The 16773-nt window shown below is 41.1% G+C and overlaps 1 protein-coding gene across 1 annotated transcript in view; it reads left to right on the top strand.

The window, feature by feature from the left end:
- Positions 1-488: 488 nt before the first annotated feature.
- The window catches only part of LOC145411018 (cilia- and flagella-associated protein 157-like), a 354153-nt gene continuing 337868 nt past the window's right edge, over positions 489-16773 (top strand). The window contains exon 1 of the mRNA XM_080281082.1: positions 489-620. Coding sequence (XP_080137208.1) covers positions 489-620 — 132 coding nt within the window. The remainder of the gene's footprint in view (positions 621-16773) is intronic.

The raw sequence follows: 16773 nt of genomic DNA, 5'->3' as shown, positions 1-16773 counted from the left end.
TGGAGAAAGCACACTCTTCCTTCACTTGTTATAGGGTGGAGAAAGCACACTCTTCCTTCACTTGTTACAGGGTGGAGAAAGCACACTCTTCCTTCACTTGTTACAGGGTGGAGAAAGCACACTCTTCCTTCACTTGTTATAGGGTGGAGAAAGCACACTCTTCCTTCACTTGTTATAGGGTGGAGAAAGCACACTCTTCCTTCACTTGTTACAGGGTGGAGAAAGCACACTCTTCCTTCACTTGTTATAGGGTGGAGAAAGCTCATACTTCCTTCACTTCTTATAGGGTGGATAAAGCACTGCTTCCTTCAACTGTTATAGGGTGGAGAAAGCACATATTTCCTTCACTTGTTACAAGGTAAATAAAACAGATTCCCTTCATTTGTTTCAAGATATGTAAAGCAAATACTCCCTTCACATGTTACAGGGTAGATAAAGCACCGACAACCTTCACTTGCTAAGTAAAGCAAAGAATCCTCGCTGATAACATGGGACCGAAAGGCGGGAAGAAAGGAAAGAAGAAAGGGAAGAAGAAGGAGAAGAAAGAGGAGGAGGAAGAAGGGAAGCAGAAAGAGGCTATTTCAGAGCTGGACAAGCACTACTATCTCAACCAGATCCAGGTAAGACCATTGTTAATACTGTAGTTACAATTATTATTACTCACCACAGTAGAGGTGAGCTATACTGTTCTTGTCAGTATCATCATTATTATTAATTTCTACGAAGAAGAAAATTGCTCTTACTTGTTCAGTTTCAAAGCTCCGGCCATCATACCTGGCCATCTGAGTACCATAGCTGGCGGCTTCATATGGCCCAGTATAATCTAGTTCTCTGTACTGGTTTTCCTATTACATTCAAAAACTTTGGAAAAATATATATTATATATATATATATATATATATATATATATATATATATATATATATATATATATATATTATGCAAGTAAGAAGGAACCAAAGGCTAGGAGCCCGTAAACAATTCCTTCCAAGAAGAAAACAAAAACAATACAAAAGTGAGCCAAATTCAAGATCCGATCACTTCGAGATGCCTGGACACACTGCGTTTGAAAGACTGGAGATCATAGGAAGTAGGAAATACAGAGAGAGGGGGAGAGTTCCAGAGCTGACCCGTTGCATAAATGAAGGAATGGGAGTAACGGTTAACTCTTGCATTAGAGACTTGGACAGAAAAAGGATGAGAGATTATTGTTAAACGGGTGCTACGCGCCCGTCGGAGAGGTGGAGGGATGCAAGCAGACAGTTCAGAGGAGCAGTAAACATGGAAGTAGCGATAGAAAAGACAAAGAGGCAACAGTGTGGAAAAGAGACAGAGGTTGAAGGGAGCCAGTAAGAGGTGCAGAATTAATGAGATGAAAAGCCTTTGACTCCACCCTATTGAGAATAGCGGTATGAGGGGAGCCTCCCCACACATGAGAGTTACGAGTATACTCTACACAGGGGCGAATAAAACCCGTGTATACAGTCAACAGCTGTCCAGGGATAAAGAAGGTATGGAGCTGGCTTAACACACCTAAATGACCTAATCTCTTGGAAGCTGATTTAACAAGAGAAGTAATATGATCTTTCCAAGGTAAATCCCGAGTGAATGAAACCCCATGCATATTCAAGGATGATGCAGGCTTGATCTGGATATTATTAAACATAAGTGGGTACTCCTGTGGAAAATTCTGTCGGGTTGATAGGTGTAAAAATTGAGTTTTTGATGCATTAATAACAAGATTATTTTTATCCCAGTCAGAGATACGAACCAAGTCAGACATTAAGTGTGCCATAGCCTCATCCTTGTTTGTTGAGGTAACTGCTGGGCCATCGTTGAGGGACCTGAATAGAAAGGTGAAGGGTGGAATCATCCGCGTATGAGTGGATAGGGTTAGATGTAAAGCTTAGATCATTGATGAATAAAAGGAAGAGAGTTGGTGATAAGACAGAGCCCTGAGGAACACCACTGTTGATAGATCTTGGAGAAGAACAATGGATGTCTACAACAGCAGCTATAGAACGACCAGAAAGGAAGCTGTAGATGAAGGCACAGATAGGAGAATTGAAACCGTAAGAGGGTAGTTTGGAAATTAGAGATTTATGCCAGACTCGATCGAAAGCCTTTGAGATGTCAAGTGCAATGGCAAAGCTTCTGCCAAAGTCCTGAAAGGAGGATCACAAGGAGTCTGAAAGGTAGGCGAGAAGATTGCCAGTGGAGCGCCCCTGATGGAACCCATACTGATGATCAGAAAGAAAGTTGTGATAGGAAAGATGCCATGAAATTTTTTTGTTAAGAATAGACTCGAAAACTTTTAAGACATAGGATATTAAAGCAATTGGACAATAGTTAGAGGGTTGGGAATGGTCACCCTTCTTTGGGACTGGCTGAATGAGAGCAAACTTCCAGCAAGAAGGAAAGGTACAAGTTGAAGGACAAAGGTGAAAGAGTTTACCTAGGCGGGGTGTAAGCACAGAAGCACAGTTCTTGAGAACAATAGGAGGGACCCCATCAGTCCCTTATGCCTTGTTAGTATTGAGGCCAGTGATGGCAGAAAATACATCAGCTGAAGAAATTTTAATGTCAGCCATGAGGGAGTCAGAGGGAGGAGGTGATGGAGGAACAGCACCAGAATCATCAAAGGTGGAATTGGAGTTGAAAGTCTGAGTGAAGAGATCTGCTTTATCAGTAGAAAAAATAGCTACAGAGCCATCAGAGTAGAAAAGAGGAAGGAAGGATGATGAGGTAAAGTTGTTAGAAGGGTTTTTGGCAAGGTGCCAGAAGGAGCGGGATTATCGAGTTGGACAGCTGAGAGCATTTAGTACGGATGAAATTAGTTTTAGCAGAGCAAAGAACAGACTTAGCACGATTCCGGGCAGAAACATAAAAAAGATGTGATTCAGGGGTTGGTTGGTTCTGGTACCTTTTATAGGCCCTCTCCTTGTTGCGGACAGCATTAGAACAAGCGTGATTAAACCAAGGCTTTCTTGCATTAGTCAAAGGATATGAGAAAGGATTGTATGCTTCCATGTCCGAAAGAATAACCTCCGTAATGCGCAAGGTGCACTCAGATGGCTCCTGGCCATGGAAACAATAATCATTCCAGGGAAAATTATATATATATATATATATATATATATATATATATATATATATATATATATATATATATATATATATACATTCTATTGCTGGCTATCAAGTATGAATGCCCTTGACCAAAAATTCAAGGTCAAAGTTCAATTGCACAATTTAAAAAACCAAGATAGATCTGAGCTACAATCACCAAACCTGGTACACTCATGAAACTTCATATGCTAGACATGGCTACCAAATATGAATGACCTTGACCCAAAACTCAAGGTCACAGCATAGTCAGAGGCCAAAATTTGCTTATTTTTTGTCTTGAGGCCACATGCACAAGACAGATGACCTTGTCATGTGGTGAGTTATTAAAATCACTATTGGCAGTTTCCGTTTTCTCGTTACTGTTATTATTATCGTCATTATTATTATTATTATTATTATTATTATTATTATTATTTCTTACTAAGAAGTAATTTGCTCACATTCACTCAGTTTCAAAGCTATTGACATCATACTTGGCCATCTGAGTCCCCCGGCTTGTGGCTTCATGTGACTCAGTATCATCCAGTTTTCAGTAATGGTTTTCCAATTACATCTGAAAACCTGTAAAAATAGTCTTTTGACTGATTCTCAGAAACCACTAAAGGTAGACTTGAAATTTTCATGGGACATATCCAAGGTCGGGGAGCAGTTCTGAAATGACTATGGGCCCATTTGGGCCAGAAGTTTCTGGGATCGGCCAGGGGTCAATGGAAAGTAGTTTGGGCTCCACCATTTTTGCTCTGCAAGGATTTTGTTGCTTTCACCTTCTCCCAACAAGGTCTGATACTCTTCCCAGGGGATGCTACTACACTAACTCTTCACTTCGAAGGGCTCACTATATAAAGGTGTTGAAATCACCAGATCCAGTGATAACATGTCTTGTGGTGAGTTATTGTAATCGCTAATATCAATTTCAGTTTTCATCTTCTTCTTCTACTTCTTCTTCTTCTTCTTCCCCTTCTTATTCTTCTTCTTTATCTTCTTCTTCTTCTTAATATTATTATCATTCTATCTTATGAAGTAAACTGCTCACTTTCAAAGTTAAGGCCATCATACTTGGCCATCTGGGTCACCCAGCTGGCAATTTCATATGACCCAGTGTCACCCAATTCCCAGTAATGGTTTTCCAATTACATCCAAAAACCAGTAAAAATAGTCTTCGCGGATTCTCACAAACCGCTAAAGGTACAGTCGGCCACAGTGCTGGCTGTTACAGTCAGCGTTACAAACTTCAGTTGTCTGATATTCTCGAACCTGGTTATTCGAATTATGACCTCGAAGCGTCTCAGTCGTGAGAAAGTGAGACGGTGTAGGGGAAGGAAGGGAGAGAGAGGTAAGGGGGGAGGAGAGGGGGGACGGAAACAGTAGAGGGTAAAATAACATACAGTGAACCAATGTAAGATATAGCTTTTATATATAAGGTATGAAGTGCAATTAACGTAATTAGTGACAATGAGATATTACATGACATTCAAATTAACCAGTGTTTTGTAAAATTCCCTGTAACAGACGTAATAATAGTGATAAACAAAGAAATGTTTCTGAGAGAACATTTACTCTACAAAGGTTTCTTAACATTGCCACAAATGTTTGTCCGTAATAAAACCAAAATTTATGGCAACAGACGCACATAACAACATTCTGTTCTTTTCCTCTGTCCCATGATTGCATGAAATTTTTATTACCTGGTTAAGGTGGCCAGTGTAATATCTTTAATGTTAGCTATGGAGGTGATGAGTGAAATGGGATGGCGGTTCTCGTTCACTGTTTGCCAGCATGGCTCATGCAATATTTAAATCTCAGTCAAAGTTGTTTATACTATAACATCAATAAATCAAATATAATCGAGCAATTAATCCATACCCCTTATCGCTCTGCAACACAAGTTACTTTAAAGTATTGTATGAACACCATTTGATCGTAGCTTGAGGGAGTTCACCTCTCCCTGGTCAACTTGTAACAAGGTGAAAACGATCATTTTCATACTTAATAAAAGCCATTACCAACAACTGCTGTGTCCAAAAACGCTATGAAAGGCAGTATGAGTATGATGCAACTTTAACATCTAACTTAGAGTGTATAATACTAACTGTTATAACCGATATTTACGTATTGTCACGATAAACACGTTTCGTATTGAACAAATTGGCAACTCTGAACTGTCATCTTATCATGAGATATGTTATCGTTTTCACACTGATAAACATACCCACTCTTAATGTTTGCTACAGAACATATGACACAGATAATAATAATAAACTAAAGATAGTAGTAGCAATACGGTTAATAAAGATTAAATATAGGAAATACGGAAATGGCTGCTGTGAAACCAGCCAATCATATCTCCAGATATCCTTCGATCCAGCCAATCACAGCTAAACAGAGTTATTCTGATGATTCAGGCGTTGCGAGAAAACACTACTTCTCAGCTCGCACCATGGCAATTCCAACAAGACGGGATCAACTGATTAAGCGTGGTTAGATTATTGCCCTGCACCAGACCGGTTATTCCATTCGGACCATTGCACAGCGCCTCGGTGTATCTCCTACCACGGTGACAAAGTGGATCAGGAGGAATGAGGAAACCGGTGATCTAACAGACCTTGGTAAGAAAATGTAGTTTAATGTAAAAATATTGTTATATCATAATGCTTGTGACATGAAATCATTCGTATTTATAATAACCTTGTTAAATATGCTAAAAGCTAATATTTTCGGTTTTTGTCTATAATCATTCCAGAAAGGAGACCACGTTCACAGGTGACGACTCCAGATGAAGACGCAGCTATACAACGTGCTGTGGAGGACGACCCATTTACTAACGCCGTTAGGATCCGTGAACAGCTGCAGCTGAACGTGTCAGCAGAGACCGTCCGACGGCGCTTACACAGATCAGGAAAACACCACAGGGTTCCGGCTGTGAAGGAATGCCTCACTAACCAGCACCGCGCAGCCAGGCTCCCCTTTGCTCGTCAGCATGTGGAAAAAGATCTTGAATTCTGGTCACGTGTGGTGTTCACCGACGAGAAGACTTTCTGCAGCACCAACCATGGCAAAGTTCATTTATGGAGATCCAATAATACAAGGTATGCATAAACAGATATTATATGATACAGGACCATATGACCATATACTAACAAAATGACGTTTACTTACATAACCACACAGCGTGCACAAGCGCAATGAATCATGTTTGCAAAATATCTAGTGTATAACGTTCGAGAAAATACTGTTGGTTTAATTATAATATCACTACATTTTAATTGGTAATTAAGCGTATTATGAATTAATGCGTCACCATTAGATATGGAATGAGTGATTTATTGGAACAGTCTTATCATAATCTAGGAGATCAAAGTCTTCCTTCCTAGTAGGGGAGCCCACTGGAGTTCATTTACACTTTTGGGAACGAAAGGTATGATGATGTTGATCGGCTGCTACTAATATGGGAATGAAAAAAAAACATTTCTTAAGTTCAACATTCCTGGGGTTTAGAGGGGGCAGGCCCCTAAGCCCCCCAAAAATAGGCCTTTATTTACACTTTGGTGAACAAGACTGAAAATAACATGGATCAATACCATTATACTACTGAGTTGAAATATGCAAATTAAGAAAACAAAATTTCAGGGGTTTCCATTTAAGAAGGGTTCATTTGGAGGGTTCAATAGGTTTTTAATTACACTTCCGAGAACAAGGTTGAAACTCATACTGGTGAATGACCTTACATACCTTATCCAAAATACATCACTTAAGAAAATATATTCCCTGGCATTTTTGCTTAAGAAAGGTCAGTTAGGGCCAGGTGGGGTCAAAAATAGGTTATAATTACATTTCAGAGAACAATGGTGAATTTCATATTGCTTATATCTTTTGCATCCCTAATTTGAATAACCAGCTTAAGAAAAAATATTTTCAGGGGTTTCCATTTAAGAAAGGTTCTTTTGGAGAGTTCAGTAGATTTTCAATCACATTAGATTATATTAGGAACTTGGAGAAACAAGCTATATTTTACTTTACTATCAGTCAGAGTCATCATCAGTCTCACTGCATACATCTACATCACTCTCACTGTCATCGAAGTCTGAGTCGAAGCATTGCTCTGGAGTCTCAGCATCACTGTCATCGTCGGTTGGATAAGCAGAATCAGGGAGAACAGAGTCTGGCATCTGGGAACTGGTGAACCACACAATTTGGTAGGCATTGTCCACGAGTTCCCATCCTTTTAACGGCTCTTTGGGGATCACCTTGTCACATGCTGCATGCCATGTCATTGCCACAAAGTTGCTGCGATGTATCTTCTGCTGAATGACATTTTCACAGGGTGGAATACTGCTTGCATCTACACCCTTCAGACTTGCAAACAGCCCCTTGCCTTTCTTTGGTCCACACGATTTCTCGAAACATAGGAACCTGTGCTTGTTCAGGGACATTACCTTCTTTGCACCATATATCTTGGCAGTATACTCTTCGAGAAGTTTGTATGTTGGTTTCTCTACTTCACCCATTGCCAATGCAGAGAGAGTACCAAGGTAGACTTGACTGTCTTCAGCAATTTTCAGAGGGCGCTTCTTTCCTTTCCTAATGAAGGATGAGGTGTAATCGCATCCTGTGTAAGCATGAAAACCTGGCAGGGCTTCACAGACTTTGGATCCAATCTTGCTGGCTATGGCTGAAATATTGACGTAGCACCTGTTGCCTTGACCTTTGGTGCCAGTGTCCATCCACACATTGGTTTTCATACGATGGCAATGGTGTAAGAGGATAACAGCAACATCAGTATCTGAGGCCCTCACAACTATGTCACCTGGCTGCTGGAGAGAGATATCTGAATCAATTGCATGGAGACAGATTCTTGTGCCTGCCTCTGGATGGTTACAATCCAAGTGAGTTACTGGTGTAACTTCAACATACCCACTGATTCCCCTGAACCGCACACAGCTTGTGTCTACACCAACATAGAGCTCCCTACCATTCAGCTCTGCAAAATGCTGCTTGTCTGCCCAATCTTTCACAAAAAAGCGGGGTAGATTTTGTTTGAAGGATCGGGATTTTAGAGCTTTCTGAAGGTTGCGTGGACGAATTTGTTCTGCTGCAGTGATGACATAAATGGTGTCCTCCACCCCACGGCGCTCACGCTCATTATCCTTAATGGAAGGTTCTTCATATGTATCAAAGACAATGTCTACCCGTTTTGAAGGTTGAGTCAGGACTAACTTCAGGAAAGCTCGTGAAAGTCCACCGTATGTTGGGGGTAGATTTGGTGGAAGACAGTGAAGGAGGAAGTTACCATCAACTATGCTTGATTTTATTTTCACTGGGGAACCATGAACTGTTACTCTTTCCTTAAGGACTCTGAAAAGGTCGGCCTTCTTCCCATGCGCAATGGACACCATAGTGCCATCTGTCCGACACATAGTGAGAGGTACAGGAGTGAGAGGGTACTGCAGGAGGTATTCCAGGTCTACTTTCCTTTTTGCAGCGATGATGGCAATCCGTCCAAAGAGGTCCCTAGCACATCTGAGTTCCTTCACAAGTGGATTGCTTGCCCGCTTGTTTCTTGCACCTTGGTCACCAAATGTCCTCAAGGAAATTTGGGTGATGGGCTTCTCGAATCTTTCAGCATCTTCCACACACTCTGAGATGAAATCATCATGCTTTTCTCTGCCTCTGCTCTCAATGTTAAGTAATGACTCAGAAATTTCAGCTGTAGCCGCTTTCCCTGTCTGAATATTAACAAGGAACTCTAATTTTACAGTGAATGGATTGGCAAAGTCTTGGTCGATCGTCTTTAGCAATTTTCTGAGGTCCTTGTTGTCACGTGCGATATGGCTTGGTGTTAGCTCTGCCTGCATGTCACCAGATTTACTCATTCCAGCCATTTCAAGGAATGCACTTATGAATCCAGCTCTGGCACCTTTGGTAGCACTCCATCGGAGACGGGCAGTGAAGTTGTTGGTGGAATCTGTGTAGCCTGTCATCCTTGATGCAGCATCTGCATTTATTGTTTGCTCAATATTCAGATCTACCGGAATTCTGCTGAACTGATTTTCTGCTCTTCGGATACTGAAAAGTCCAGCGTTCAGCATTTCTTTTAGGCCTGGATGTGTGGAAGGTAGATTCATCAGATCAAGTTGATGCTTTGACATCCACCTGGCAAAATTTTGTCGACTGGTCCCGAAAAAGATGTCAACTGCTTGAGTGAGTGCCCATGTGTACAGGTTGACATCACACTCTCTGACTGCTCTGTCGATGGTGTGGTACAGGTTGATTCTATTCATGTACTGCATGTAAAATCGGCAGTTGGGCCATGCTTTCCATCAAGTGTTGACTGAGAATAACGAGTATATTTATCAAAGAGCATGTTGAATTCTGAAGTGGTGCAGAGCTGATTCCTGCTCTCCTTCTTGTCTGATGCTGAGGATTTTAGGATATCACTGAGAAAGTCCACTTCATCTTGGTGCTCCCTGCAGAATTCACGGAAATGTAGTATCTGAAAGGCAAATGCTAGCATTGGGTGTAAGCGTTTGCATCTATTGAAGTTCTTGCACTCCAAGAAACCTTTTAGTGACCCTGATGCGAGGACTTCAGCTTCAACTAACATTTCTGGCATTCCAGACTCCTTGATGATCTTTCCAATAGCTCTAAATAGGCACATCTGTACATGAAACACTCCAAACATAATGAATATGTTGTCAAACCTTGGTTGCTCAGTCATCTGTATCTTTATGGCCCTTGTGGCAACGTCCAGGTCATATGTCACAACACCATATGGCTGCCCGCATTCCTCTGCACATTTCTGAGTAATACAAAGAGTCTCCACAACAACATCACTACTTGTTGGGGATTGGCTGATGTTAGGCATGTAGAGGACTGACTGTTTTGGAAGATCATCTATGTAAGTTTGACCATTGAACCCAGTCCACATGGGAATACCTTCCATTTCCAGAGCATGCATCACCATCCATAAAAAGTCCAGCTTTCTTGATGGAACTGAGAGATTCATGTTGCTGCGGAAATCCTTGTTGTCATAGGAGAAGTCATTCATTCTTGGCTTTTTCCTGTAGGGTGGCAGGTCTTTATCTAGGACATCTAATTTCCTCCTCCTTTTCTTACCTTCCATCTTTGGCAGGGACATGTCTTCTTTAGGTTTATCTTCATTCTGCCTACCTCTTTGTGGGGAGGGTTCTGTAGGGGGCGACCTGCTCTGAGTCTGATATAATATGCCCATTGTGTCATGCAAGGTGTCGGACCCTGATAGTGTGTGTGTTACTTCATCATAATTGTCAAAGGCCAATCCACACGGTACTCCAGAAACCGTACCAGCTGGACAATTCAGGTGTCTCTCCAATATAGCATAGGCAAGATTGGTCTCAATTTCTTCAACAGCATGGTAGTTAAGAGAGTGTCCCATTCGGTTTAGAAGTGTAAGAATCTTCTTACTACCAGTAAGGGACTTCAGTGACAAACCCATCAATATATGCTTTCTCGGTTTCAGGTGACCATTCTTGACCAAAAAGAGTACATCCTGGCTCAAGGAATCAGAGCGGCGCATTACTGAGTCTGAATATTGTCCGGTTTTGGGTCCTCCAATTAGTGTCTGAAAGAAAGTCTTGACAAATTCAGGAGGTTCTCCCTCACCATGGTTCACAGCTTCAACAGTTAGTGGATCTGGGAGTGGCTCTTTCGTAACAGCCTTTAGGGCCTGTCTGAGCTGTAAGGCAGCTTTTGTGATCTGACCCTCGGGAGATGTTGTAAAGTCATACACTGTCTTGATGGAATCATACTCAATATCTGTGCTGTGGACAATCACCCCTTGCCGGCGGGACTCTGGAGAATGCAATAAAATTGTGCCCTGAAATTTTTTGGTCAAAAGATCTCCTAGATCTTGTGGTTTGCTTACTGTAGGGACTACTTCAAGTTCTGTACAGAGATATATATACTGTTCATAGATGGATGGAAGACGTTCAGGTCTTTGGCGATCAATGATGTTGTCTTTGGCATATAAATAGATACGGTCAAGGGGGAACTTGGCACTAACACGTTCCTCAGCAACTGGTGGTAGATCATATCCTCTTGCCCTATCTGCCCTCCGTATGTGTAAGGATCGACAACTGTGGTGGAACTGGGCTTCTTTAGCTATTAGGTCAACTCCACTAATTTTGACTAGTACGTATGATAGTTTGAGGATATTTGCTATCTCCCTGATCTTTTCTTCTGCTTGCTTAGTTAGTAGTTTTCCTGGGAGCTCTTTTGTTCCATCTGGGCGTGTTTTAACATTCTTGTCACAAAACAAACATGTACTGGGAAAAATACCCACAGTAGACTCTCTTCTACTAGTAGAGCTAATACAGCTAACACACGCAGATGATGATGATGATTCGGAGCGCAAAATCTTTCTTTCTGGGCCTGAAGTGTCATGAATAGGCCTAGACACAGGTTGAATAGCAGTAAAATTCTTATAACATTTGCTGTGGTAGCCATCATCCTCTCCTGGGTCACTTGGTAACGCCTCAATAACTGCTCTGTACTTTGATGTTTGGAAGTTTTTGCACTGTTTCCTAGCTTCGGCAACACGTGTTACTACATCCCATTTGTCAGGTTCCCAGGGTAGAATCTTTGATTCAATGGGCAGAACATGTACAAGACATATGGAGGGCACTGGCTGCTGGGTAGATTCTGTAAAAGAAAGACAAAAGGAATCATGTAGAATCCTTATGGTTAAACAATATCAATAATTTATGTCAGTTCTCATCAATAACCAATTTGTGACTGAAAAGAAAAGAATACGAGCTGAGTGATAAACATACCAGTATAATCTTCTCGTGCAGCCATTTTGAAACAGCGTCAGTCTTTAGTAGAAGGTCTCTTAAACTGAAATCACCACACCATACCTGCAGAGAATGCAAAAATGCTCAGTGAATGTCATTTTTAACTAATGAACTTTGGACATGTTACGTAAAGTCATCTACCAACACGAGCTTCAACTTTGTTCTCCAAAGTGTAACCGATACGCTTTTGGGCCCTCAACAAGAACCTTTCTAATATAAAAACGCCTGATACTATTGCTTCTTAAGTTGCTTTTTTCTATTAGGAATACAAAAGATATGATCAAAGTAAGTTATAGGATTGATCTCCAAGTTCCTAATATAATCTGTTTTAGGCCAATTGACACCATAACTCACCTTTCTTAAACAAAAATGCCAGGGAATATATTTTCTTAAGTGATGTATTTTGGATAAGGTATGTAAGGTCATTCACCAGTATGAGTTTCAACCTTGTTCTCGGAAGTGTAATTAAAAACCTATTGAACCCTCCTAAAGAACCTTTCTTAAATGGAAACCCCTGAAAATATTGTTTCTTAAGCTGGTTATTTTAAATTAGGGATGCAAAAGATATAAGCAATATGAAATTCATCATTGTTCTCTGAAATGTAATTACAACCTATTATTGACCCTAACTGACCTTTCTTAAACAATAATGCCAGGGAATATATTTTCTTAAGTGATGTATTTTGGATAAGGTATGTAAGGTCATTCAGCAGTATGAGTTTCAACCTTGTTCTCGGAAGTGTAATTAAAAACCTATTGAACCCTCCAAATGAACCCTTCTTAAATGGAAACCCCTGAAATTTTGTTTTCTTAATTTGCATATTTCAACTCAGTAGTATAATGGTATTGATCCATGTTATTTTCAGTCTTGTTCACCAAAGTGTAAATAAAGGCCTATTTTTTGGGGGGCTTGGGGGCCTGCCCCCTCTAAACCCCAGGAATGTTGAACTTAAGAAATGTTTTTTTTTTCATTCCCATATTAGTAGCAGCCGATCAACATTATCAAACCTTTCGTTCCCAAAAGTGTAAATGAACTCCAGTGGGCTCCCTGACTATCCTCTTCTCTCCCTCGCCCTCCCCACCACCTCTCCCTCCTTCCCATCCCTCTCTTCATTCACTTCTCTCTCTCTCCCAGTCATTTCCCTCTCTCCCTCCTGTCCCATCCCTCCACTAGTCCACCATAAAGTGGCACCATTACAAAACGAGATACTGAACACAAATTTTGCATATCAGGGTACTCGTGATGTTGTTAAAGATGTCTAACCTCTTTAACGAAGATTGTATTACCTCATGAAGGGAAAGTTATATATTTTACAGATGTGTTAACTCAGTGTTCATTAGGGTGTCACTTCCATCCCAGTGGCAATCAGATACTAATGTCCATCTATCTATTTATCTCAAAGATCTCATATGGGATCACTTTTTCTCCATGCTCGCAACAAAATATGAATAAAGTAGGTCTATTTATTCTAACGAATCAAAAGTAATCATTCCTCGTAGTACGCTATGATTACAAGTTACAACAATCTTTAAATTACTTGTATATCATAGTAAGATAAAGTATGATAGCTGGTATTGTTTTCATTACAGATATCAACGCAGGCACATATATGAGGAGGCGCGCAGTGGACACGTGACCGTCAACGTATGGGGCTGGGTATCCATCCACGGAATGGGCGACGTGACAAGGATTGAGGGGAGATTTAATGCAGATAAATATATAGATATTTTGGATAATTTTTTCCTTCCCTCTCTCCAGGAGCGGCGCCTACCATTCCCTGCCGGTCCCATTGTATTTGTCCACGATCGCTGCCCGATACACACTGCCCACAGAGTCCAACAGTGGTTAGAGGCCAGAGAAGACCTGCAGCTGTTAGATTGGCCTAGCAAGGGGTGCGATATGAACCCCAACGAGAATATTTGGGCCAACATTGTCAACTGCTGGGAAGTGGAGAACGAGCGAACACCAGAGCGACTGACGGCTCACACTCGGGCGCAATGGGAAATGTTCCGGCAGAAGGCTGAAATCGTCCGCAACCACGTCGCCTCCATGCCGGACAGACTCAGGGCGGTGATTGAGAAGGAAGGCGGATGGACAAAGTACTAGTAATGAAGTAATGAATAAGAAATATATATATATATTTTTTTTAACATCCCTCTATCATTATTGCCATAAACTTTATATAATGGTTGTTGCATATCAGTATCATTTACATGTATAATCATACACGTAATAAAAAAGGGAATGTTACGAACGGATTTTATTTAGAAATACTGCAGTAATGTCTAAATAGATATAAATTCACACATGTTTGAAAAATTATGTAGCACAGCAACAGTCATTCATAAAATTAAGAGTGGGTATGTTTATCAGTGTGAAAACGATAACATTTCTCATGATAAGATGACAGTTCAGAGTTGCCAATTTGTTCAATACGAAACGTGTTTATCGTGACAATACGTAAAAATCGGTTATAACAGTTAGTATTATACACTCTAAGTTAGATGTTAAAGTTGCATCATACTCATACTGCCTTTCATAGCGTTTTTGGACACAGCAGTTGTTGGTAATGGCTTTTATTAAGTATGAAAATGATCGTTTTCACCTTGTTACAAGTTGACCAGGGAGAGGTGAACTCCCTCAAGCTACGATCAAATGGTGTTCATACAATACTTTAAAGTAACTTGTGTTGCAGAGCGATAAGGGGTATGGATTAATTGCTCGATTATATTTGATTTATTGATGTTATAGTATAAACAACTTTGACTGAGATTTAAATATTGCATGAGCCATGCTGGCAAACAGTGAACGAGAACCGCCATCCCATTTCACTCATCACCTCCATAGCTAACATTAAAGTTATTACACTGGCCACCTTAACCAGGTAGTAAAAATTTCATGCAATCATGGGACAGAGGAAAAGAACAGAATGTTGTTATGTGCGTCTGTTGCCATAAATTTTGGTTTTATTACGGACAAACATTTGTGGCAATGTTAAGAAACCTTTGTAGAGTAAATGTTCTCTCAGAAACATTTCTTTGTTTATCACTATTATTACGTCTGTTACAGGGAATTTTACAAAACACTGGTTAATTTGAATGTCATGTAATATCTCATTGTCACTAATTACGTTAATTGCACTTCATACCTTATATATAAAAGCTATATCTTACATTGGTTCACTGTATGTTATTTTACCCTCTACTGTTTCCGTCCCCCCTCTCCTCCCCCCTTACCTCTCTCTCCCTTCCTTCCCCTACACCGTCTCACTTTCTCACGACTGAGACGCTTCGAGGCCATAATTCGAAAAACCAGGTTCGAGAATATCAGACAACTGGAGTTTGTAACGCTGACTGTAACAGCCAGCACTGTGGCCGACTGTACACACTTGAAATTTTTGTGGGACGTACCCAGAGGTGGGGAGCAGGTGTGAAATGACTATTGGCCCAATTGGGCCAGAAGTTTCTGAGATCACTCAAGGGTCAATGGAAAATGGTTTGGTCCGTGCTACTTTTGCTCTATGAGGATTTTGTTGCTTTCACCTTCACCCAACGTGTTTGAGACTCTTCTAGGGAGGGGGGTCCACTACATTAGCGCTTCACTTTGAAGTGCTCACCATATGAAGAGTTTTGAAATCACCAGGTCTAGCGATAGCTTGTCATGTGGTGAGCTATTGAAATTGCTAATGGCAATTTTTGTTTTCTAGTCATCATCGTCGTTGTCATCATCATTATTATTAGTAGTAGTATTATCATTGGATTTTGCCTGCTCGTGAAATGTAACCTTGCAGTGGTGAGCAGGCTCAAATCCTGCTTCAGCCTACTGGGGCCAGATTAGATGGGTGCAACCATGCTCGAGGGGGCTACTAGTCATTGTCAGACTAGAGTACCCCCATGCTTCTCAAGACCCTTATGAGTCAGAACCCCATCCGGAGGAGGTGTTGGTCCTTTGAGGGTGGGGACAAGGGAGACACAGAAGAGAATAGAGAGGGCTCCTCATCCCCCAGCTCTCCCGAAATGCTCTTGAACCAGAACCCCAGCCGGAAAAGGGAATTGTGACCCTTTGAGAGAGGGGACATGGAGGACGCAGAAGCTGACCAGGTCACCTCATCCCCCACCTGTATTGAAACACTCTTCAGCCACAGTCCCCACCAGAAAGGCAGATGGTGGTTCTTCAGGGAAAGAGAAGAGCCTGCCTGTAGAGTGCTGCCTTGCAATGGTGCCATACTAGAAGGACCTATTAGCAGCAGTCAGAATAAAACCATTCTCCCCTACCACTGAGTTCCAAACCCAGATGAATGGAGAGGGTTGACATCAGGAATGGCATCTGCCATAAAACCCGGTCAAAACCAAAACCAAACACACTGACCCCATATACAGTAAAAGAAGGAAAAGTTGGAGTAAAAAGAAGATTAACACCAGACTCTGGAAGTAAATGTGGATAGGAGCAAAGTGATGGCTGTTGAGAATGATGTTGATTCCCAGGTAATGTAGTCGCGGATAATCAGAGGCGAACTGGTGAGAAAGTTCAAATACCCGTGTATAGTGGTACAGAAGAAAGGTAAATATGCAAATGAAGCTGATCATAAATTAGTACAGGGAAGGAACGTGGACAATGCTATGAAGGTTTTGAAACAAAACAAATGTCTGTGTGGTGACCAGAAGAAGCTTGCAATAAGGAGTTTTAGTGGCCACATTAACATACGGGTGTGAGACTTTGGTGTGGCATGAAAATGAAGAGTCAAAAGTTGGATTACTGAAAAATGTGTATGCAGTTCATAGGGTGTTTAGAATAAAAAATAATGTGACATGTGAA

Source organism: Coenobita brevimanus, chromosome 87 (assembly GCF_032717465.1).
Source record: "Coenobita brevimanus isolate Jiangsu-jjx chromosome 87, ASM3271746v2, whole genome shotgun sequence".
NCBI classification, from domain to species: Eukaryota; Metazoa; Arthropoda; class Malacostraca; order Decapoda; family Coenobitidae; genus Coenobita; species Coenobita brevimanus.
Note: the sequence above shows the minus strand (reverse complement) of the source record. Positions and strands in the feature narration are given on the sequence as shown.